General features: G+C 45.2%; 1 protein-coding gene across 2 annotated transcripts in view; it reads right to left on the bottom strand.

Moving 5' to 3' along the window:
* Positions 1–18,117, bottom strand: part of MOCS1 (molybdenum cofactor synthesis 1) — a 497,242-nt gene extending 479,125 nt beyond the window's left edge. For both annotated transcript variants that reach the window (XM_069608747.1, XM_069608746.1), the window contains exon 1: positions 17,935–18,117. In XM_069608747.1, the coding sequence (XP_069464848.1) occupies positions 17,935–18,063 (129 nt within the window). In that variant the 5' untranslated portion in view covers positions 18,064–18,117. The remainder of the gene's footprint in view (positions 1–17,934) is intronic.
* Between the last annotated feature and the right edge of the window lie 1,555 nt (positions 18,118–19,672).

Raw genomic sequence — 19,672 nt, 5'->3', positions numbered from 1 at the left:
CAGGTCTAGAGACCTCATTTGGTGCTATAGGCGAGAAAGAGGAGAGTGGCAGGGAGGGGGAAAGGGGAGCCAAGGAAGGTCTGAGAGCTGGTGGCAGAGGGGGAGGTGGAAGGAGGTTAGAGGAGGGTGAGGATAGAATGTCCTGTGTTAAGGATCAGGGACTATACCAATAAGGGCCCCAAGGAGGGCACCCCCGAGAAAGGAGGCATTTGTGGAATTAAGGGGGGCAGAGGAGGATTTAGAGGAATGGGCCCATGGGTTGGAAATGTGGGGCAATGGTGGACCTGTGGGAGGATGGGCCATTTTTCGCATGATTGTAGGAGCAGACCGACGGCTGCATACGACCCGCGCATGCCCCCATACAAACACACACACACACACTCAGACACACACTGCCAAACTATCACCAAATTCTGTTACCATTACCGCCGATTACAAGTGGCGGCATGGCGGGGTTCGTCCCTATTTATGGAGCCCAAAGAACTGCGGCGGTGGTCCTGACACAGTAATTCCACTGAAAATTTTCGGTTGAGCAGCGGATTCCCCTCCAGGTAAACCCTCCTCCCTACCACCAATATCGTAGTTGGGCGCTGTAGGATTAAGATGGGAATGAAGCGATAATTGAATTACTGCAGCATTCCCGCCAATTTTTCCAGCATCTCGACCTCATAATGAGTTCCTTAGTGTTTAAGATCCCTGCTGGCTGGGCGTCTCGTGATAATTGGCTGCAATTAACCTCATCTTAGTCAGCATTGCAATGTATGCGCTAGGGGGGCCTCAGACTGTTTTTACTTTAAGCAGTTCTCCCACCACCCCCTCTGCCTCCCCCCCCATCATGTTGAAATGGGCCAGGCCTGGGGGCGATGCAGGGGTTGCACCTAGAAATGACTTCAAACAGTGAAAATGAGGAGGGCTCTATAGGCCCCCTCAATATCCAACCCCATTGAGACGGACCCTGGGCGACTGCACAGACTACCTATGCCTAGCAGCAGTCTTCAGCAGAGTTCTCAAGTTTCCCGTGGCTATGCGTGAGAAGACGCATTTGCTCTTCGAGTTCTATGACCTGTACATTTTAATTTCCCCATTTGAAATTTATGATTACTACAGGACCAAAAATCCAAGCAAAAGCAGAACTGGATGGCCTTCTCATACATGACCACGAGAAACCAAAATGCTCCGTCTTCCTAAAAGGAGAACCACGAGAATCGCTTCTCCGCTGAACGGATTGTGCCCTTCCTCTGGACTCGGGGTCGCCATGTTGCACTGCATGGTCTACACTGGGCGGATACATATTAAAGTGCGTTTGATTGCGTATCATGTAAAAGTGCCTTTCTAAATTTCGCGTGTTGAGCTGCCAGATCAGCCCGGCAACGTTATGTCCGAGTTTAGCAGCAGATGTTGCCAGTGAACATCCTTATCTCCTGCCAAGGTTTACACACAGCACGATAGCCTTTCTTTCATAAAGCTGCCCGCACGAGAGCTCCAGTCAGAGCGCGCTTCAAGCGCCTATGTTCGGCTTAGTCACGGTAGCCTTTGGAACCAAACACATCGGCTCCGAGACTTCCGGGGCACGGGGTGACAAATCATGAAAGCGAGATTAGCATTGGGGACAATAAAGCAGCTGGTTACATAGGCGTGAAACGCGTTGCTGTATGCTGCCGTCCCTGGTTAATGTAGGTTTCCTCCAAGTGCGATCTCAGATGGAAACTGCAAAAAAGAGGCTTTGCATTTCGTCGAGATTATTATTCTTTTTTTAAAAATAAAAACCCGATTTGCGACATAAGGTCTATAGGAAAGCCATGAACCTAGTGAGGAGAGGAGATTACAATGGTCTTCTACTCCAAGCAGTAAGATTTTTTTTTTTAAAACGTCCAATAATCGACATATTCCATAAATCCAAGAAGAACCACGCTTTAGTTTCTGAAAGTAAACATTTGCTCATCGCTTCTTTCTTTGAGGTGGACATTCTTACATTAAGCTTTTTCCGAACTACCAGTGGCCAGAAACAGCAAACCGGTCATTGTCACCGCTGTAATAATATGACCTGTTCAGCAAAGCCATTTCAATGAAGCTGCTAGCATAGGCAAAGCAGCTACGTGCATTCCGAGAAAGGCTCCCGCATCCGAATTAGGAAGCACTGGCAACAGCTTCGGGTCCCTCTACAGAGATACTAATTCACTATGTGACGAAAGGACTATTGCTCTGTAGAAGTACAGGGATGGGTAGCGAATACAGCCAACTACTCAGCCCCACACGAATACTAAATCAGCAGTGATCCCATTCATACAGATGGAACCGGGACAGCCGGACAGGTATACCTCCGTTGTCTCTTTTGGTAACATGGGCCGTGGACAGGCTCTACTGTTCAGGGGGATGTGAGCCGATACCAATAGCAAACCAAACCAAACCGCGTTAGTAGAAAGATTTCAAAATTTAAAAAAATGTTAAATCAAGGTTCTATAAAAATGGGGACTATAATAAAACAATCGATGCAAACTAAATCAAAACACTAAAAACCCACACAACGACAATGCAGAACTTTGATGTGAAAGCATTGTGAAATGGGTTGATACGCAAGGGTGTTCAAGCAGGAGAATGAGAAATAATGCCAATTGTTCACAGAGAAGTCTTTGGAAGGTACGGATGGGGAGGTTTAAAAGTCACTATGGTCCCAAAAGATGGACACAGGGGACTGGGTCTCTTCAAAATACTTTAGTTCGGGTCTTAGGGGGCTCAACAGCATTGAGCTGAGCTTCTAAATGTTTTTCCTGTGGTTGAGCCGGAATTGAGACATTTCAGTCCTTCAGTCCCACTGGCAAATTGGCGTCGAGTCAGTTCGATAGTTTCGGGCTCCAGCTGAGAAAAGCATGAATAAAATGACGAGAGTCAATGCCTTACCACAGTTGGTGACAAGCGTTGAGCAGACAACAAATCAAGGCTTCTGGTGGGTCAAGGCACCATGCAAGATGGGCGAGTTTGATGGTTTCCAGCAGGTGAAGTCGACAGGTGAATCAGTTGCCTCCACAAAGTCGAGCCAGCAATCTGGCCAATCGATGCAGTTAATGGCAATTGGCTGAGGCAGCATCTTTGTGGCTTGCAGTGCAGCAAGCAGTTTGAAGGTTTGTAGAGTGCAAAAATCACCACAGTGGGTCATATAATGGCTTAAATTTCATGGAGTGTGGTCAAACCGGCTCACAGCAAACTCACAGTGAAGAAACAGAGTCAAAATGGCTTCTGGTTTGCGTGGTAGAAAAATCCAGGGTCTCCAGGAAAAGGAGTCCTGCAGGTCTGCCCTTCCAACCACATGACATTGGCTGGCACCTACATGGATTGCTTCACCTCCAGTGAACAAATTCCTGGTTCCAGTGCAACAGCCAGCAGCAAAGTCTTGGTCTGCCGTGGCTCACCCCTACTGTTCCCTGAGGCTGGTAAGGGGACAGTGCATGCCTCTCCCTTGGATGCCTTTTACTTCCCCCATCTATTAGAGGACTTTGAAATTGACTGTGCTCTATTTCAAAGGATCCATTCACTGGATCTCTGCTAGAAAGCAGAGGCCCAGGGAATTTTTAACGTTGTATTTAAAGTCCAAAGATTAAACAACACCTTCCTTATAAAGGCACATTGTCATTGCGGATTTTACAAAAGCAAGTCTATTGTAAGGAGTCCAAATTATGTTGCTGTTACCAGTGACCCCCGTCTTATTACATCATACCCAGAGTGCGCTTTTTCTTGCGGGTAATGGAGGGGCCATGAAGGCAACCCATCTCGGGTCCACCTTTCCCTCTCTGGCTCATCTAACTCTTCCTCTTTCGAATGCCTGCTGACTTCAAATACCAGCTGTAGTACAGCACCCTAGTGCGAGGCCAGCTTTTGTTATGCGAGTGCCCCTTTGAAACAGGGTTCTCAGGAGATTTTCTGGTGAGCGATTGTGTTGAGAGGAGAGAGTGGTCAGTCCAGAGAGAGAGAGAGATAGTGAGAAGGATAGAGAGAGGTATGTCAGAGATGAGAGCATCCAGAGTGTGGCCCGCAGTGTGTGTGGGTTCCCAGGGAAGGATAGGTTGTGGAATGGTCCCGAGAAGTCAGTAGAGTGCAGATGGATGTTGAGATCACCCATCAGGAAGAGTTGAGAAGAGGAGGCCAGGACAGCTCATTCCGAGAGGAAGAGAGTGGACTGTCCTGGTGGTCCATAGAAGGAAGCCATAAGGAGAAAAGATTTAGGAGAGAGGGAGATCCTGCAGACTAAGCACTCGGAGGAGTAGGCCTTAGTAGGGATTATGGACACAGGTATCCATTCTGGGGAGATCAGCACCACTCAAGTAAGGGACAGATCACAACAAACCCAGTGACCATCCTCTCACATCCATCTTAGGCCCCCAACTGACATTCATGGAACACACGCACAACACTCACTCAATATTCTCCTGAGCTGTCTATCATGCATACATCAACATTCTATCAGCATGCACTCCTGGCCAGTGATACATAACAAGAATAACTCACATTACAATAGCTGCCTGAGCAACTAACTGCACTGCTAACAGCACTCAGAACTCGGTGCCATGCCTGCAGGTTTTAAGATCGTAGAGTGTTACACCATTAACAGTCCATGCTAAAACAGTCTCCGAAGCTAAAAGGATCCCAACGTACACATTGCAGTGCTAAACGGTAATAGAGCGGTTGCTGTTCGGAAAAGTTTCATGCAGAACCGTTAGGATAATTCACTTTAAACTGGAACACTCCACAGGGTCTACAAATCCGATACTCACCATCACTGATCATAAGTGCTGCCACCAGGGAAGGATGAACAACTTCAAGTTACAAGCTACTACCAATCAAAAGTAATTCTCACAATGCCAGTTCTCTACGTGCACACAGCACACCATGTATTACTTGCCAATGGCTAGTGACAAAAGCAACGTGTCTTGCCCATACCAGGGTGCTCTACCAAGACGGTGTTCACGCTTTTTCTTAAGTGGAGTAGCCTTAGCAGCAGGCAAAGAGGTGGGGAAACGTCTCCCCTGTGGGAAAGCCAGCCCTTACCAGATACACCATATGCCAGAGTTTAGGATCACTCTCAAAACTCAGCATCTTGTGACACACGTTTTATGAGAAAATGCATCACCACCCTAAAGGTTTGCCCACCTTTGCTTTTAGTGACAGAACCTTGAAAATATTCTGGTGCCATCCAATTGAGTCATTTTACAGTCTACTAGTGGCACTCCTCTGAGCATGGCATCGACCCCTTATACTACTGAGAAGAGATTAGCAGCATATCTCATTTTTCGCACAACCAGACCCAAACTGCCACTCTACTTGTTATGGATTGCTAACAATGAAGTTCTTTTAGCGATCACATTCCCTTTAATTCAGGCCCTTGTGCTACCAGGATACCTAAAACCCAGCCTACAAAGGAATAGACATTTTATTAATAATGCATTAGAACTATTTCACCTATAATACAAAATCAAATACCATAAAGAATATAGGTTCACATATTTTATATCTAGCAGACAGACATAAAATTTAAAACATATATAATTTAAACCAAAAGCAGAGAATAGTACAATTTGCCTTTACATTCACATTCAAGGGACCAACCCAACTTCAAACTTTGCCACTGCTGCCTTCCATACGTTGTATAATGCAATAATTAAGGAAGTATTACATGAGTTGAGGCAGCATTTCCCGAATTTGTTTCTTCACTTATTGTAGCCTATGCACAATTCGAGCTAGAGATGTTGTCAAGGTCGGCAAACGATCAAATCTTAATAAAAAGATAAAATCTTCGGAGCGTTATTGATGGACATCTGAGTTGGTAATTTGGGACGGACATGAATTTGTAACACAGCCAACTATGATTCTGGTATCTTTTAAGATGTTCCAAATGAGAAGAGTTAGCTATCCAATCCCATGTCTTTAGCTTATTTATGAATTCATCTTTTATTTATTTATTTTTCATTTATTACATTTGTTACATGCCCAGACCCTGAGGTAAGACAGTGTGGCTAACGCTACACATTGCCTTCCCTATTGTCCTAGCAATACAAGCGAGCAGCTTGACTACCATGTCCTCCTCCACAACGACTTCAGACAGTATTCCCACTCCTCCCATCATGACAGCCACACCTTCATACAAGTATATCCCTCAGCAAGTATCCTCTTTCATACAGGCACCTTGTAGTACTGCTGATAGAAAAACCAGACTGCGTGCACGCCTGTCTACAAACTAAAATCTCCCTAAAGAAAGCCTCTCTAGCACCTCTGCCCACGCCTAACAAAATGCTGTTGCCACAATGCAAACAAGAAACACGCTTCAGCTTCTCTAAAGTCTCTGTTATTGAGGTGGAGAAAATCATACTTGGACTCAAACCATCCAACTATTAGGGTGACCAATGCCCACCTCAACTTATCAAGGATGCTGCTCGAGAACTTGCACCCTTCATTTCAAAACTCATAAATGCCTCATTCACATCAGGTACCGGACCCTCAACCCAACCATACCCACAAACTACAGACCTACAACAACAGTGCTATTCCTTTTAAAAATCTTTAAAGTGGCATATATTAAAATCCAGAATTTCCTGGAATCTAACCTCTAATTAGGATCGTGCCAATCTGGTTTCTGTCCTCGACATGGCATAGAAACAGCTCTAATTGATCTTAAGGCCCAAATAGATGAATTCAGAGATAAGGGCCAATTAGCCCTTCTCCTCCTCCTAGACCTCTCAGCTGCATTCGACTTGGTAGACCGCAAAGTCCTATGCAGCCACCTGGACTCTGCAGACCACTTTTCCAAGGAAGCTATAAAATGGATAGAGTCATTCCTGAGTAATAGAACCATAAGAGTCTTCTCTCCATCGGCATCAGCAGACCCTATCCCCATTACCTGCGGTGTACCCGAGGGATCCTGCATTTCACCAACTCTCTAGAACGTATTCACTAAGCCCCTCTTTGACGAAATGGACCATTTGGGTATTGCCTACATGAATTATACAGACGATACCCAAATCCTCCTACCTCTCACCAGAGATTACGTTGTGGATCTGGCTTTGGTGAATAGAATTTATGGCATCGTTCAGGCATGGATGGCCACCCACGGTCTATGCCTGAACGATGATAAAAAAAAGAGGTTATCATTCTAGGCACCAAGGCCCACTTATCCAAATTAAACCTGGACTATACACATTTCACCATTGATGGTAATGACATCAAAGTAGCCAAGGAGGTAAAAACCCTAGGCTTCTACCTAGATGCCACCCTTACCTTTACAAAACAAGTTAACTCTCTGGCATCCTCTTCTGCATATACATGCAAACTAATTAGAGCAGGCAAACAATTTCTATCCACAAAAAGTTGTCTAATTCTCTCCAGAGCTCTCATACTCTCCAAATTGGACTACTGTATTGTCCTATACATTGGTGCAAGCAAACACATCATCCAGAAATCACAGGTACTCCAGAACAATGCTCTGAGAGCAACACTGAATATAAAAAGAAAGGAACATATATCAGACACCAGGAGAAAATTCAAATGCCTATCTACGTTTGACAAAATCCAACTAAAAACTGCCACCCTCAGCCATAAATGTCTAAACAATAAAGCACCGCCCTACTTAACTGATAGGATTATCAGAAAATCCTCCCACAGACCAACCAGAACAGTTAACTCCAACTGCCTCCTTGTACCCCGCTTTAAACTCTCTACCATTGGGGGATCTAGCTTCCCAGTAAAAGCAGCTCAACTGTGGAACTCATTGCCTCCTTTATTAAGAGAACACCAAACCATCATAAAGTTCAGACAGAACATGACTGACTGGTTGAAAGAAAAAGAAAAGCAAATCAACAGACCACAGAGACCTCTCCACTATCAGATGCCAATGTAAATATTCTTGCTATACCTTTGTACATGATGTCTCATCCTTCTCAATGTATATCTCTCTGTATATTGACCCCTATTACTCTGTAACTAGTCCTGCATGTAAACTGTGTTGTCCTATATGATCCTCGATATATATCATGTACCTGTGTAACCAAGCTGAACATATTCTCATACCTTTGCGCCCCGATACCCTCGGGTCCAGTGCGCACTATAAATAATAAAACAAACAAGCAAACATACAGCAAGTTTACATTTTTACAGATTTGCAGTGACCATTAGTACATCAGGCATATTTACAATGTTGCGGAGTTGCAGTGAGCATTAGTACAGAAGGAATGTGGCATTATTTACAAGTTATGCAGAATACTATTTCATTGGTGTTGGTTGAATAACTAGGTTTTTATCCGTTTTTTTGAAGGTAGGGAATGATTCTTCTTTGTTGATGCTGAACAGGGGGGAGTTCCAGTGTTTGAGGGCTAGGCATTGGAAGCTGCTACCCCCAGCTCTGGATTTGCTATAGCGGGTGGTTGGCATTAGCAGTTGGTTATTGGATCTAAGCACTCGGGCAGATCCTTTTTTTGCAATCGCATTGTTCAGGTAAATGGATGCTTTTTTGTAATGGTATTTGAATGCGAGACATAATGTTTTGAAGATGATTCTGGCTTTGATGGGTAGCCAATGGGAATCTCTTCTTATCTTGGAGATGTGGTCGAATTTATGTATGCCTAGGGCAATAAATGCTTTATTTTGTATAAATTGGAAGTTCCGAGTAGCAGGGCATTGCAATAGTCGAGCTTTGATAAGATCAACGCCCTGGCTAGCGTGATACAATTAGTTGTTGTCAGAAATTGACGGCTTAATGCTATTAGTTTGGCGGTATAAGCGGTGGTAGATGAGAGTGTATTTATATGTTTGGCCACAGTGAGGTTAGCGTCAATGTAAACTCCTAGAGTTTTTACTTGCTTGAGTACGGGCATCATAGTACCATCAATGTTAATGGCCGAGTAGTCAGGGTGTAGAGCACATATTTCAGTTTGGGAGCCCAAAATGAAAATCTCTGTCTTCTCATCGTTGAGGCAGAGGCTATTTAGGGCAATCCAGTTTTGTATTATGGCATAGATTTTGTTGACGGTCAGTGTGTCTGGGGCGTAGTTCCCCGAGAGAGGTATTAAGATCTGGGTGTCATCTGTAAAGTTAGTGTAGATGACACCCATGTCGTCAAGAGCCGAGAAGAGGAGCTTGGTATATGCATTATGGAGCGTGGGTGAGAGGCACGATCCTTGTGGTACTCCAATGGGGAATGGGATGGGATCTGCAGCTTCTTTGCCTATATAGACCCTGGATGTTCATTCGTCTTGGAATGATTTCACCCATGAAGTGGCACCATTGGAGAATTTGAAATCTTCAGCTAATGTGGAACAGAGTTTATTATGATCCACCAGATCGAACGCTACTGAGAGGTCCAACAGAAGGAGGATGCAGAGTTTTCCTGTGTCCCTGATGGAATCCATCTGGATTTTTAAATCCAGGAGGGCCGTTTCCGTGCTGTGGTTGGGCCTGAAACCAGATTAACGGGTTCCAAGGAGTTCATTATGTTCCAAGTGGACTTGGACCCAAGTGTACGCTATTTTGTCTAAAATGTTGAGCAGGAAGGGGACTTTCGTTATTGGTCAGTAGTTTGTGGGCACGGTGGGGTCTAAGGTAGGTTTCTTTTAGTAGCGGGGGTGACCCAGGCTTATTTAATGCTGGCTGGGACCAGGTTGGAGTTGAAGGAGGTGTTAAAGTTGGTTATGATAGGAGTGAGAGTGTTGGCACAAGATTTAACTACTTGCTCTGGGGCAGTGTCACCTTTGCAATTCGAGGCCTTACGTTTAGTAATAGTGTCAAGCACTAATTCTTGGGTGACTGGGGCGAAGTAAAATAAGGGGTGGTTCCCGTTGGAGATCTTGCAGGGGTTGCTAGTAACTGGTTTGTCAGCTAATGATTGCCTTTGCGATATGATTTTCTTTTGCAGGAGGGTGATCTTAGCGGCTAGAGTACCTTGACTAGTAGTGCACCACTCTTTACTGGAGTTGGTGACTGCTGTGGTTGGGGTGGGGTTTTCTAGTTCTTGTAGGATCGAGAACAGTTCTTTGGAATTCGAGGCGGCATTACTAATCCGCGTGTTGTAAGCTTTGGCTTAGTGAGTGACGATGGCAGTTTTATAGGTTTTATTAGTCACCTGGAAGGCAGTTTGAGACTTCATGGAGGGATGTCTTCCATGGGTGTGCTGTAGGGCACATTTGGTTCTCATCAGTAGAACTAAGTCCTCATTAAACCAGAAACAGGTTTGTCTATCGGTACGTTTCGTTTTTGTGGTTAGCAGTGCTATAGCATTAATGGTGGAGGTGAGACATTTATGGTAGGAGTCAACGAGTATACAGGGGTTGTCACTGGTGATTGAGATAGTGTCTAGCGATTTGCTAAGTAATGGGACAAGGTTGTCAGGCGTAAACTTGCGCAAATTTCTGGTTTCGTAGGTGTTGGATATATTGGTTGAGCAGGGCCCTGGTTCTTCAGAAATAAGAGTGAACTTAATGCTGTAGTGATCAGTCCAGTCTAGGGGGGAGATTGAATCTATGGTTATTGTGCTGTTAAGAGAGAGGACCCAATCTAAGGTTCTTCCTTTAATGTGGTTGGGAGCGTTCACCAGTTGAGTGAAATTCCTATCTTTCAGAGCAGAATGGAGGGCTTCTGCTTTGAGGTCTTGGGTGTCAATGAAACCGAGGTTCATGTCTCCAAGGATGATGCCTTTGGTTTTGATGAGAGGAGCTAACAGCAGCGGGATGTCAGTTTCGGTATGGTTGTTGGCGCTATGTGATCTGTAAACTACCACAAAGTTGATGGTGATTTTTTGGTTAGATGCAAATTTAGCTAGGATTATTTTATAGGCTGCAATATTAACAGTGGGACAGACTCTTGAATGTAATGATGTTTTAGCTATAATAGCAACGCCACCACCATGAGAGTGGGATCTATCAGCTCTGAGGATGGTATAATCTGGTGGGATGGCAAGTGTCAACAGTGGGCCAGAAGCTTGGTGGGGCCACGATTCTGTGACGTGTAGGAGGTCTAAATTTTGTTCGATGATGAAATCATGTATTTCGATGGCATGGGCTCCTACAGATCAGGCATTGAGCTAGAAGGGAGAGCCTGCTTGGGGATAGTTGTAGACATGAGGGTCTGTGACAGAGGTGGGGTGGGTGCTAGTTTGGTTTTAGTGTTTGGCTTGTAATGGCAAGGGCGTACTCTGGGTGGAGTCTCTCTGTGTGTTTCGAGAGCTGAGGGGATGCCGTGAGAGTGATGCTTGGTACGTGATCTTAATCGATAGAGTCTGGTCTTGCCTAATATGGGGTGAGCGTGGGGTTCCTCTGAAGTGAAGTGGGTCTGTAGCAACTTAGCTGGATAGCGAGTGGTGATGGGTACTGCGCCATGGGTAAGGTTATTGAAGCTAGGAGATTGTGAATGGTCCAGGAAGGGTGGGAAGGGGGGCATGGAAGGCAGGAAAGTGGTAGGGCATGGGATACGGTGATGCCGGTTGCAGGGCAGTTTAGAGAGGTCATTTTCGTATCTGATATAATAGCTCCCTGTGCAGAGGATGCTGTAGAAGGGGAACGTGATGACGAGAAACCAGTCTAGAATGGTAATATGTGGCTGGAGTGGGGTGAAGGTGCCTAGCGCGGGGTCTGTTATGGAGCCGAGATGGCCATAAATAGAAGAGCAGCTGTTCAAGTGGGTGTAGGTAGGTGAGCTCAAAGGTGTTGTATAGGAACCTGCTTCCTAGGTAGTACAGCAAAAGAGACTATGATACAACGGGCCGAGAGATGCAGTTCTAAGCAGTCAGTCCCTAGTGGTTTGGCTACTGACGCCAGGATGTGGTTATGACGCGGTTAAGCATTAGAGTAGTTTCAGATGCGTTGATGCGCTAATCCTATGCATTAATTAGTAAGCTATGCAGTGGGCGGTATATGATACATTAGGGCCAAGTATGCAATAGGCAGTGACTAGTCCAGTTAAATAGTGAGCAATGGGCAATGACTAGACTAGTTCAGTATTAAGCAGTAGGCAGCGATTATGCTAGTTCAATAGTAAGCAATAGGCAGTAGCTGGGCTAGTTCAGGAGTATGCACTTGGTTAATGAGTAGTCAACTTAACAACGAGTAGAATATAGTTGGCTAGAAGTTACTTTCTCTAATATGTAGGTAGGGATAAAATTGAACAATAAGCTATTGGGCATTAATACAAAACAGGTCAGTTTGCTTATAAGGTCGACGGAGGGGCTAGTGCACAGATCCACAAGCAACATGGGTTTTAAAATCAGTGAGTATCATTGTGAATTATTGCGGAACAGACTCTCTCACAGTTTATACGTGTGGTAGGGGCAATAGCCAATAATATGGGCAGCTGGGCTTGTTGATACTAGTTCCTGGTGGAGTACGCCGTTGATGGTCGCGCCGTAAGCAGGCAGCAGGCAAGCGGGCTAGCAGCCGCAGGATGGCTTGAGCAGTACGGGTACAGGCTGACAAATCAGTTCAGGGTTTACAATATCACGTTAGATATGGTGTGAAGTGCGGTATCGTGCGCTGGTGCTTCGCTTACCGAATAGTCCATGTAGACAATTGTAGGGGCGTGGAAGATTTGAGCAGAGTTTCCAACCCTGGCCTCTGGTAAACTCTGGTCAGGCTCGGTCAGGAGCCTTTCTTGTCTGCCTTCCTTGGAGGCCGGATCACGCATGCCGGTGCCTCCTGATTGGCTGTATACCCACAGTAGGCCAATCAGGTGTTGGTGCTGGTCTCCAGGAGATGCGGTTTCAAAATCAAATTAAATGAATTTGAAGATCTCCAATGACCAATTTGGGGCCAAATTCAGAGATTCAAAAAGAGTCAAGTGACAACTTAGCACACTGATCTAGTCCATTTCCTTCACTTTCATTATGCATGCTCTGTCCCATAAGGTTTAACAATACAATAGACATTAAGCATTCAGGGCTAAAGGCACTTTCATAACCGTGGACCTCTACAATTGCTTGATCGTTCATGTTTCTTACATAAATCATGGTTCCATTTTGTTGTTGAAGTCTATTAACACATTTTATAAAGTGCTTCAGGGATGTCATTTAGGGGTCGCCAGAGGTTGCAACTGCGACCTCTGAGGTCTCCCTTGCGACCTCTGTGGTCACCCTTGCGACCTCTAGTAAAAAATAAATAGAAAAAAAGCGTTTTTTAAAAATAAAATGTTTTTGTAATGTAAGCTCATGGGCTGTGGCTAGCACCATGTGGCTCTTTAGTTCTAGACTGGCTGACGTTCTTGTTAAAGCCCCTTAAAAAAAAGAAGAAAAGGAGTGACACAAGTCTAACACTTTAGCACTGACCCTAAATAAGAAAGATTAGGAATACCAAATAATGTGTCTTTCTGGAATTCTATACAATATTTGCTAGACTCATTAAAGGTTTATTTCAAGCACACTTTAGGGGGTGAGTCACTGATTTGGTCTGTTCTTAAACACCTCAACTCAGCCTTTCATCCTTCTGAGGTCGATAAATGAGTACCAACACAGGTTGGGTGATATTGGGTGTATATTTTTTCTATATAAAGCGCTTAAGCGTAAGTGCTATATAATAAAACATCATTATCATTTGGTCATGGACGTCTGCTTGTATTCACAGTAATTTGGTAATTTGGGCCTATACACACTGATCTTAATGATACATATGGCGATCCATTCTTGTATGAAATGTACATCACATTATAGTGATATCATAACCATATTTTTTGTAGTGTACAATGCTATGTGATAGCACTTCCTGTTTTATCAACGGGTGAAAGGTCGTGTTCCATCGCATCCCGCGATATCACTTCCTGTGATGTCACCAGGGGTCAAGCGTCCTGTGATGTCACTTCCACTACCCCTGGCATTTTGGTGAAATGACGTCCCTGAAGAGCTTCATGTCATTTTCCTCGCACTTCAAAGCTCTGTTAGGAAAAGTGCAATTACTTACTCAATTTAAAGATACTCAACTTGCCAACGTCGAAAAGATAAGGAGCTTAGTTTTCGATACTTAGACTCGAAAATAGCATACTTGGACTCGAAAACAGTAGCTGCAAGTTTGACACAGTTCTATGAAACAATATTCATTCACTAGACTTTACTAACGACTGTGTGAGGTTGAAAATCCCAAACTGCGACTCTGGAAAGAGGCTCGTATAACGTTTGGATTTTCCCAAAACAAAATGACTCAGTCTTTCCACGAATCACCCTAATATGAGGCTTCATTCGGGACACAAATGTGACTGACCAGTCCCGTGTGAGTTACTCCAAACACCCTGCACTGTCCTGTGCAAGTACTCTTGCACAACTCGACTAACTTCGAGTGCCCTACTGGATTGTGACACATTAGCTAATTGAACACTTGGAGCACACCCCGGAAGTGGCTCTACAGAGCACCCTTTTAAAATCTAGAACAGTGTACTACGTTCAGACCTTGTTTACCGACGTAGGCGAATGTGAAACGTATTATCATTATTAGTGTTTTGCATTTTTAAAGCGCTCACACAGCTCGCGGGCATCGAGGCGCTGTTACAGGAATATTTTTTTTGGTTTCTTGCGTATTTATTATGCGCTTAAATACCCAGACGTTTCTAAGCGCGGGCCCGGGGATCGAACCCCTGTTGCTTCGTGTCGTCTTGCTTCGAAGGCGAACACGTTGCAGCTGACCTATCCTCCCTTGACGATAACATACAAGGGGAGGGGATTCCTCATTGGTCATTATTCTTGGAGAAAAGCAATATAAAACTAAACTTTCATGTACAAAATAGATGACTGAACCCTGCTGCGGGATCAGCTAAGAGTCCAGCTGGAGAAGACTTGACGTGACTTTGACTGGGACTTCACACGCCAACACTGTGCCCAGAAACAGGCCCACAAAGATGTGCATGGGGCACCACCCAACCAAAATATTTGAATATCTGCATCCCTGGCATATAGTGCCCCACCCATCTCCAACTATCATATAAAAATAGAGGGTTTGCCGCATTACTTTGTTCTAACTGGCACAAGTCCCTGAAGAACAGGAAGGATATTTTGAATGAGGAAGGACAGTAAGGCCATTCTGCAGGATCCTGGACGAGCACAGATTGTGAAGCTCTATCACTGACTGCCGATCCAGGTGCTTGCAAACTAGACAAGGACCCTGAGAAAGGGCCTTGGTACATGGACTTGGATGCACCGAGTCACCTGCTCTACTGACCGACTGTCCTCTGTCAACCTGCAGTGTTTGAACTTTTATGGAAACTGAACACTGGGGCGAGGAAGCACTGGACAAAATGAACAAGTCTGTGATTATTAAACGACTAGATTAAACTTGCAACCAGTGGTGGTGAAAGAGGTACATCTGCTGTCATTCCCTTGTATTACCTCATCAATAACACTGATGTTCTCCCTCGGACCTCATGGACCCTAAGGCACATCAGCATCAGCCCCCTTTGCCCATTCTTCAAGCTTCACTCGTAACCCTGAAGATGCCAACAGCGTCGAGAGAAAATGAATGCTGTTGCCACCAACAGGACTTCAGGAACCTTGAACATTTGCCCTCTGGTATCAGGAAACCCCTGGTGTGCTGGAAACTAACCAAAAAGAAAACGAACAAAATATTGTACACGTGATGCTCCAATCTTTAGCTTTGAGCCAACCTGGGAAACTGGTGCAAGCGCAGCACTAAGGCCAGTCTCCTATTGCGTTGATCAGTTGCAAGCTTGATTCTCAGTGAGAAATAAAGTCGAGGTTGAGGGGAACAAGACCAGGAGGCTTAGCCAGAGCCAACCAGATAGAACTTTGGCTACATTGGCTTCGTGGTGCTGGTGATCCTTAGAATACCAGTCACTATTTCACTGACCCAAACAAAGGACTGCAACGAAGGGGGCAACCAATGAATGCATTGGGTAGTAGGTGAAGCAGCACACAGCCAGTACGGGGCAAAGGCATCTAAGGGCCAAACCAGAAAGGATGGCTGATACAATCTTGGAACTCAAGGATCCCTACTCGACGTCCTGCCTTCTAAAACATACACACACCCCACACTACCTGAAGACCACGCTCTCTATCCCAGAAACACAAACCTTATACCTGGTGTCCTGCCTTGCCACCCCCAACACAAACCGCCAACCTGGCATCCTGCCCCCACTCCGGGGGAAAACATTTTGAGTTGCACGCTACAAGCAGTCATATAAAGTCACTTGCCCCCTCAATTCTCTACAAACACAGAGTACTCAATGTCTTACTTGACAAAAGTTAGTAGATTGTGCTGACTGAACATTTTGAGGTTTATGCTACATACACAAATAACCTGCCTGGTGTCACTGTGACACACACCTCCTCCTCTTCCCTCCACAAAAAGACTCCACTTGGTGTCCTGCCTGTTGAACACCCACAACTCAAAGCCCATAACCAGTATCTAGTCAAACAAGCCAAAACAACACCCCTTTCCTGGTGTCCTTCCTCCAACGGAGGGAGATGCGTGGGCCGCCAGTGGCATGGATGCTCACCCTGTGTTTTTTCCTGAGAAGCGACTTGAAGCTCAAGTCAGCCACTTGGCCCGAGCCCCACTAGCTCACCCATCTCTATATTTTAAAGTAGTACATATTTGCCAAGTACACATACACATTCTTATTTACCTGTGACAGCAGACAAAGTAAATATTAACTGCATATTTTGTCTCAGGAGGATAGCTCAGGGGCAACATGCTCGCCTTAGAAACAAGACAATGTGGTGTAACACAGATTCGATCCCCGGGTGCGCGCTTAGAAACATCTGGGTATTAAGCACATTATAAATAACCAATTATAATTAAAAAATATTTCTGTCCCACCACCCGCCTCTGGAGAATTGTGCTTTGCTGCTCAATTATTGCCATCTTAGATGAGCCAAAGTCACTTGGCATGCATACTTACAACAGGGTGGTTTTGGTAATTTGTACTGCCATGAAGACACAGAGTTAATTTCCACCTAGAAACTGGTTATTCGTGTTTGTGCTTTATGGTGTAAACGAATTAACAATTATGTGCAACTAACAATCTGCCCCTTGTGTATTGGCTTGAACATGGCTTTGTTTACTTTTACTTACAGTCATTGTAACCCAAATTCTGATTCCTCCATCCAAAAAGTCATGGGAGAGTTCCCAGTCTCCTTCTGGTTACACTGCAGCGCTTCCGTGACAGTGCACAAAATAGTGCGAGGGGGTCAACAAATGCCGTGTCAGCCCAGAAACGCCTTCTCATGCCACATTTTACACTTAAGGGGTAGGTTAGACACATGCTTAACCAGTGGACTACCTGCAGAATCCGTCCTTGCTACCTATCCCAATCCTCACCTAGTGAAAAGGATTTGAAACTTCTGAATCGTTGTTACTGGCCTGACATCGTACTCTTCCCCCTGACATCTCACTCTTTCCCCTGGCATGCACTCTTCCCCCCTGTCATCCCACTCTTCCCCGACAGCCCACTCTTCCCCCTGACAGCCCACTCTTCCCCCTGACATGCACACTTTCCCCTGACATCTCACTCTTCCCCCTGACATCTCACTCTTCCCCCTGTCATCTCACTCTTTCCCGACATGCACTCTTCCGCCTGACATCTCACTCTTCCGCCTGACAGCCCACTCTTTCCCCTGACATGCACTCTTCCACCAGTCATCTCACACTTTCCCGTGACATCTCACTCTTCCCCTTGACATCTCACTCTTCCCCCTGACAGCTCACTCTTTCCCCTGACATCTCACTCTTCCGCCTGACATGCACTCTTCCACCTGTCATCTCACACTTTCCCCTGACATCTCACTCTTCCCCTTGACATCTCACTCTTCCCCCTGACAGCTCACTCTTTCCCCTGACAGCTCACTCTTTCCCCTGACATGTCACTCTTCCCCCTGACATCCCACTCTTTCCCATGTACCACTGACAGTTCACAGGGGGTGGCGCCTCGTATGATAATATTCCCTCCAGCGGTGACATGAGCCAGTCTCACCTGAACCCCGGAACCAGTCCCTGGCATGGGGACCTGCGAGGCGCAGCTCCTAGACTCCAGTCCTGACCAGTGGAGCCGCGGAGCCCTCCGTAGGAAAGCCCCGACCCCCGTCCGTACCGCCACTGCCATGTCTCGCTCTGAGCCTTCAGCGGCAAGGCAACGCTCCACACTGCCAAAAGGGGCGGTCCCCACCGGGAGCGGCAGAATCAGCAGCCAATCAAAGCGGAAGCTCCCGCATGAGAGGGCGGAGCAACTGGAGAGTCGGGAGAAGGCATGTAAAGCGTTTCACCAGTGGGTTACTAAGCGGGCGGGGGCGGGGACTAGCCCAATCCTTGTACAGGACCAGAGGGAGGAGGCGGGGTTAAAAAGGTGATAAACAACCCGCCTTTATACCCTGCAAGACAGCTGAGGCCTAGAGCGCTGGGTGAAAGTACACTACGGAGCAAGCAGTGTGCAGAATACTTTCCCCGTGTAAATCAGCAGGGCCTTCACGAGTTACTACAGGCCTGTCTCGACTCCTGGGCAATGACAACCCCTGGGAGTTGCAGATGCATTGAGAAATCATTGAGTAAGGCATGCAAACTAATGTTTGATTTGTTAGTCTTTAATATGTGTTGGCTTATTAAGTTGTTATATTTAGACACAGATACTTTTTTTTAGATTCCTTGGAAAAAACACAAGAAAGGTCCTACCAGAAGAAAACAAATCCTATAGCCTTTGACTTATTGAATTGGATCCATTAAAAGTATTTTTAAATTTTACAGTACAGGCGAAATTGTTTTACTGTTCATATTTTGAATTCATGAAATATTTAATATTATATTATTTTAAACATGTTTTTCTTGCTTCATGTTTGCATTGTAGAACACAATCACATTATTTGAAATGTCTTGATATATATCAAGGCACAAAGAATCCAAGCACCAAACACCCAAGTGTGACAAGCAGAGGTGTTGCTAGGGGGGGGCTTAAGGAGCTATAGCCTCGGGTCTTTTGGTTGTAGCCCCGGATAGAAGCTCAGGGGCTATAACCAAAAGGCTAGCTAGCCCCAAGTCCCAATAGTCCCGACATTAGCATAGCCCCGGATCTTTTCCAGACCTAGCAACACCCCTGGTGACAAAACACAAAATTAACGTGATATACAATAAGGCTAAACTCCAAATTACAGACTTCTAAACTAAACCCTAAAAAAAGCAAATCAATTGCGATATTGTCCAAGGTCGACACATTACATTGTGTTTCGGCTGGAGAAGATGTACCACCTTCTTCAGGACAAACCTCCCTGGTAAAATGACAGATACAAAAACAACCATTACCCACTGTACTATCACCTGACAACAATAGATTCCAGTAACAGGTAACTGCTATATAGCCTGCCAGTTTCCTTTGAAATCAGCAAGACTCAGTAACACCAAAAGTAGTCATCTAGTGTCTCAACCCCAATGCTATTCTGAATCTTCCTCTCCATACCAATTCTGGAAAAGGAAGTATGACACCACACAACCAGGGCATTAGTCCCTGGTCCAATTAAAGGAAAGGCAAGTAACATAAAATGGAAAAAAAAGCAACATACCATACATACCTATGGTTATTCGAGATGCAGGTAGATACTGCAGCGCACCAGCACTGTCAGTTCGTATTTGGAGGCAGAGGTATTTCACTATAGATGTAAAATCAGGAAAGCTCTAGAGATATATACAAAAGGAGGATGTCTTTGATTTCCCAAAAGAAAGCTTGT

This window comes from Ambystoma mexicanum, chromosome 4q (genome assembly GCF_040938575.1).
Source record: "Ambystoma mexicanum isolate Mex_15411 chromosome 4q, UKY_AmexF1_1, whole genome shotgun sequence".
Taxonomy (NCBI): Eukaryota; Metazoa; Chordata; class Amphibia; order Caudata; family Ambystomatidae; genus Ambystoma; species Ambystoma mexicanum.
Note: the sequence above shows the minus strand (reverse complement) of the source record. Positions and strands in the feature narration are given on the sequence as shown.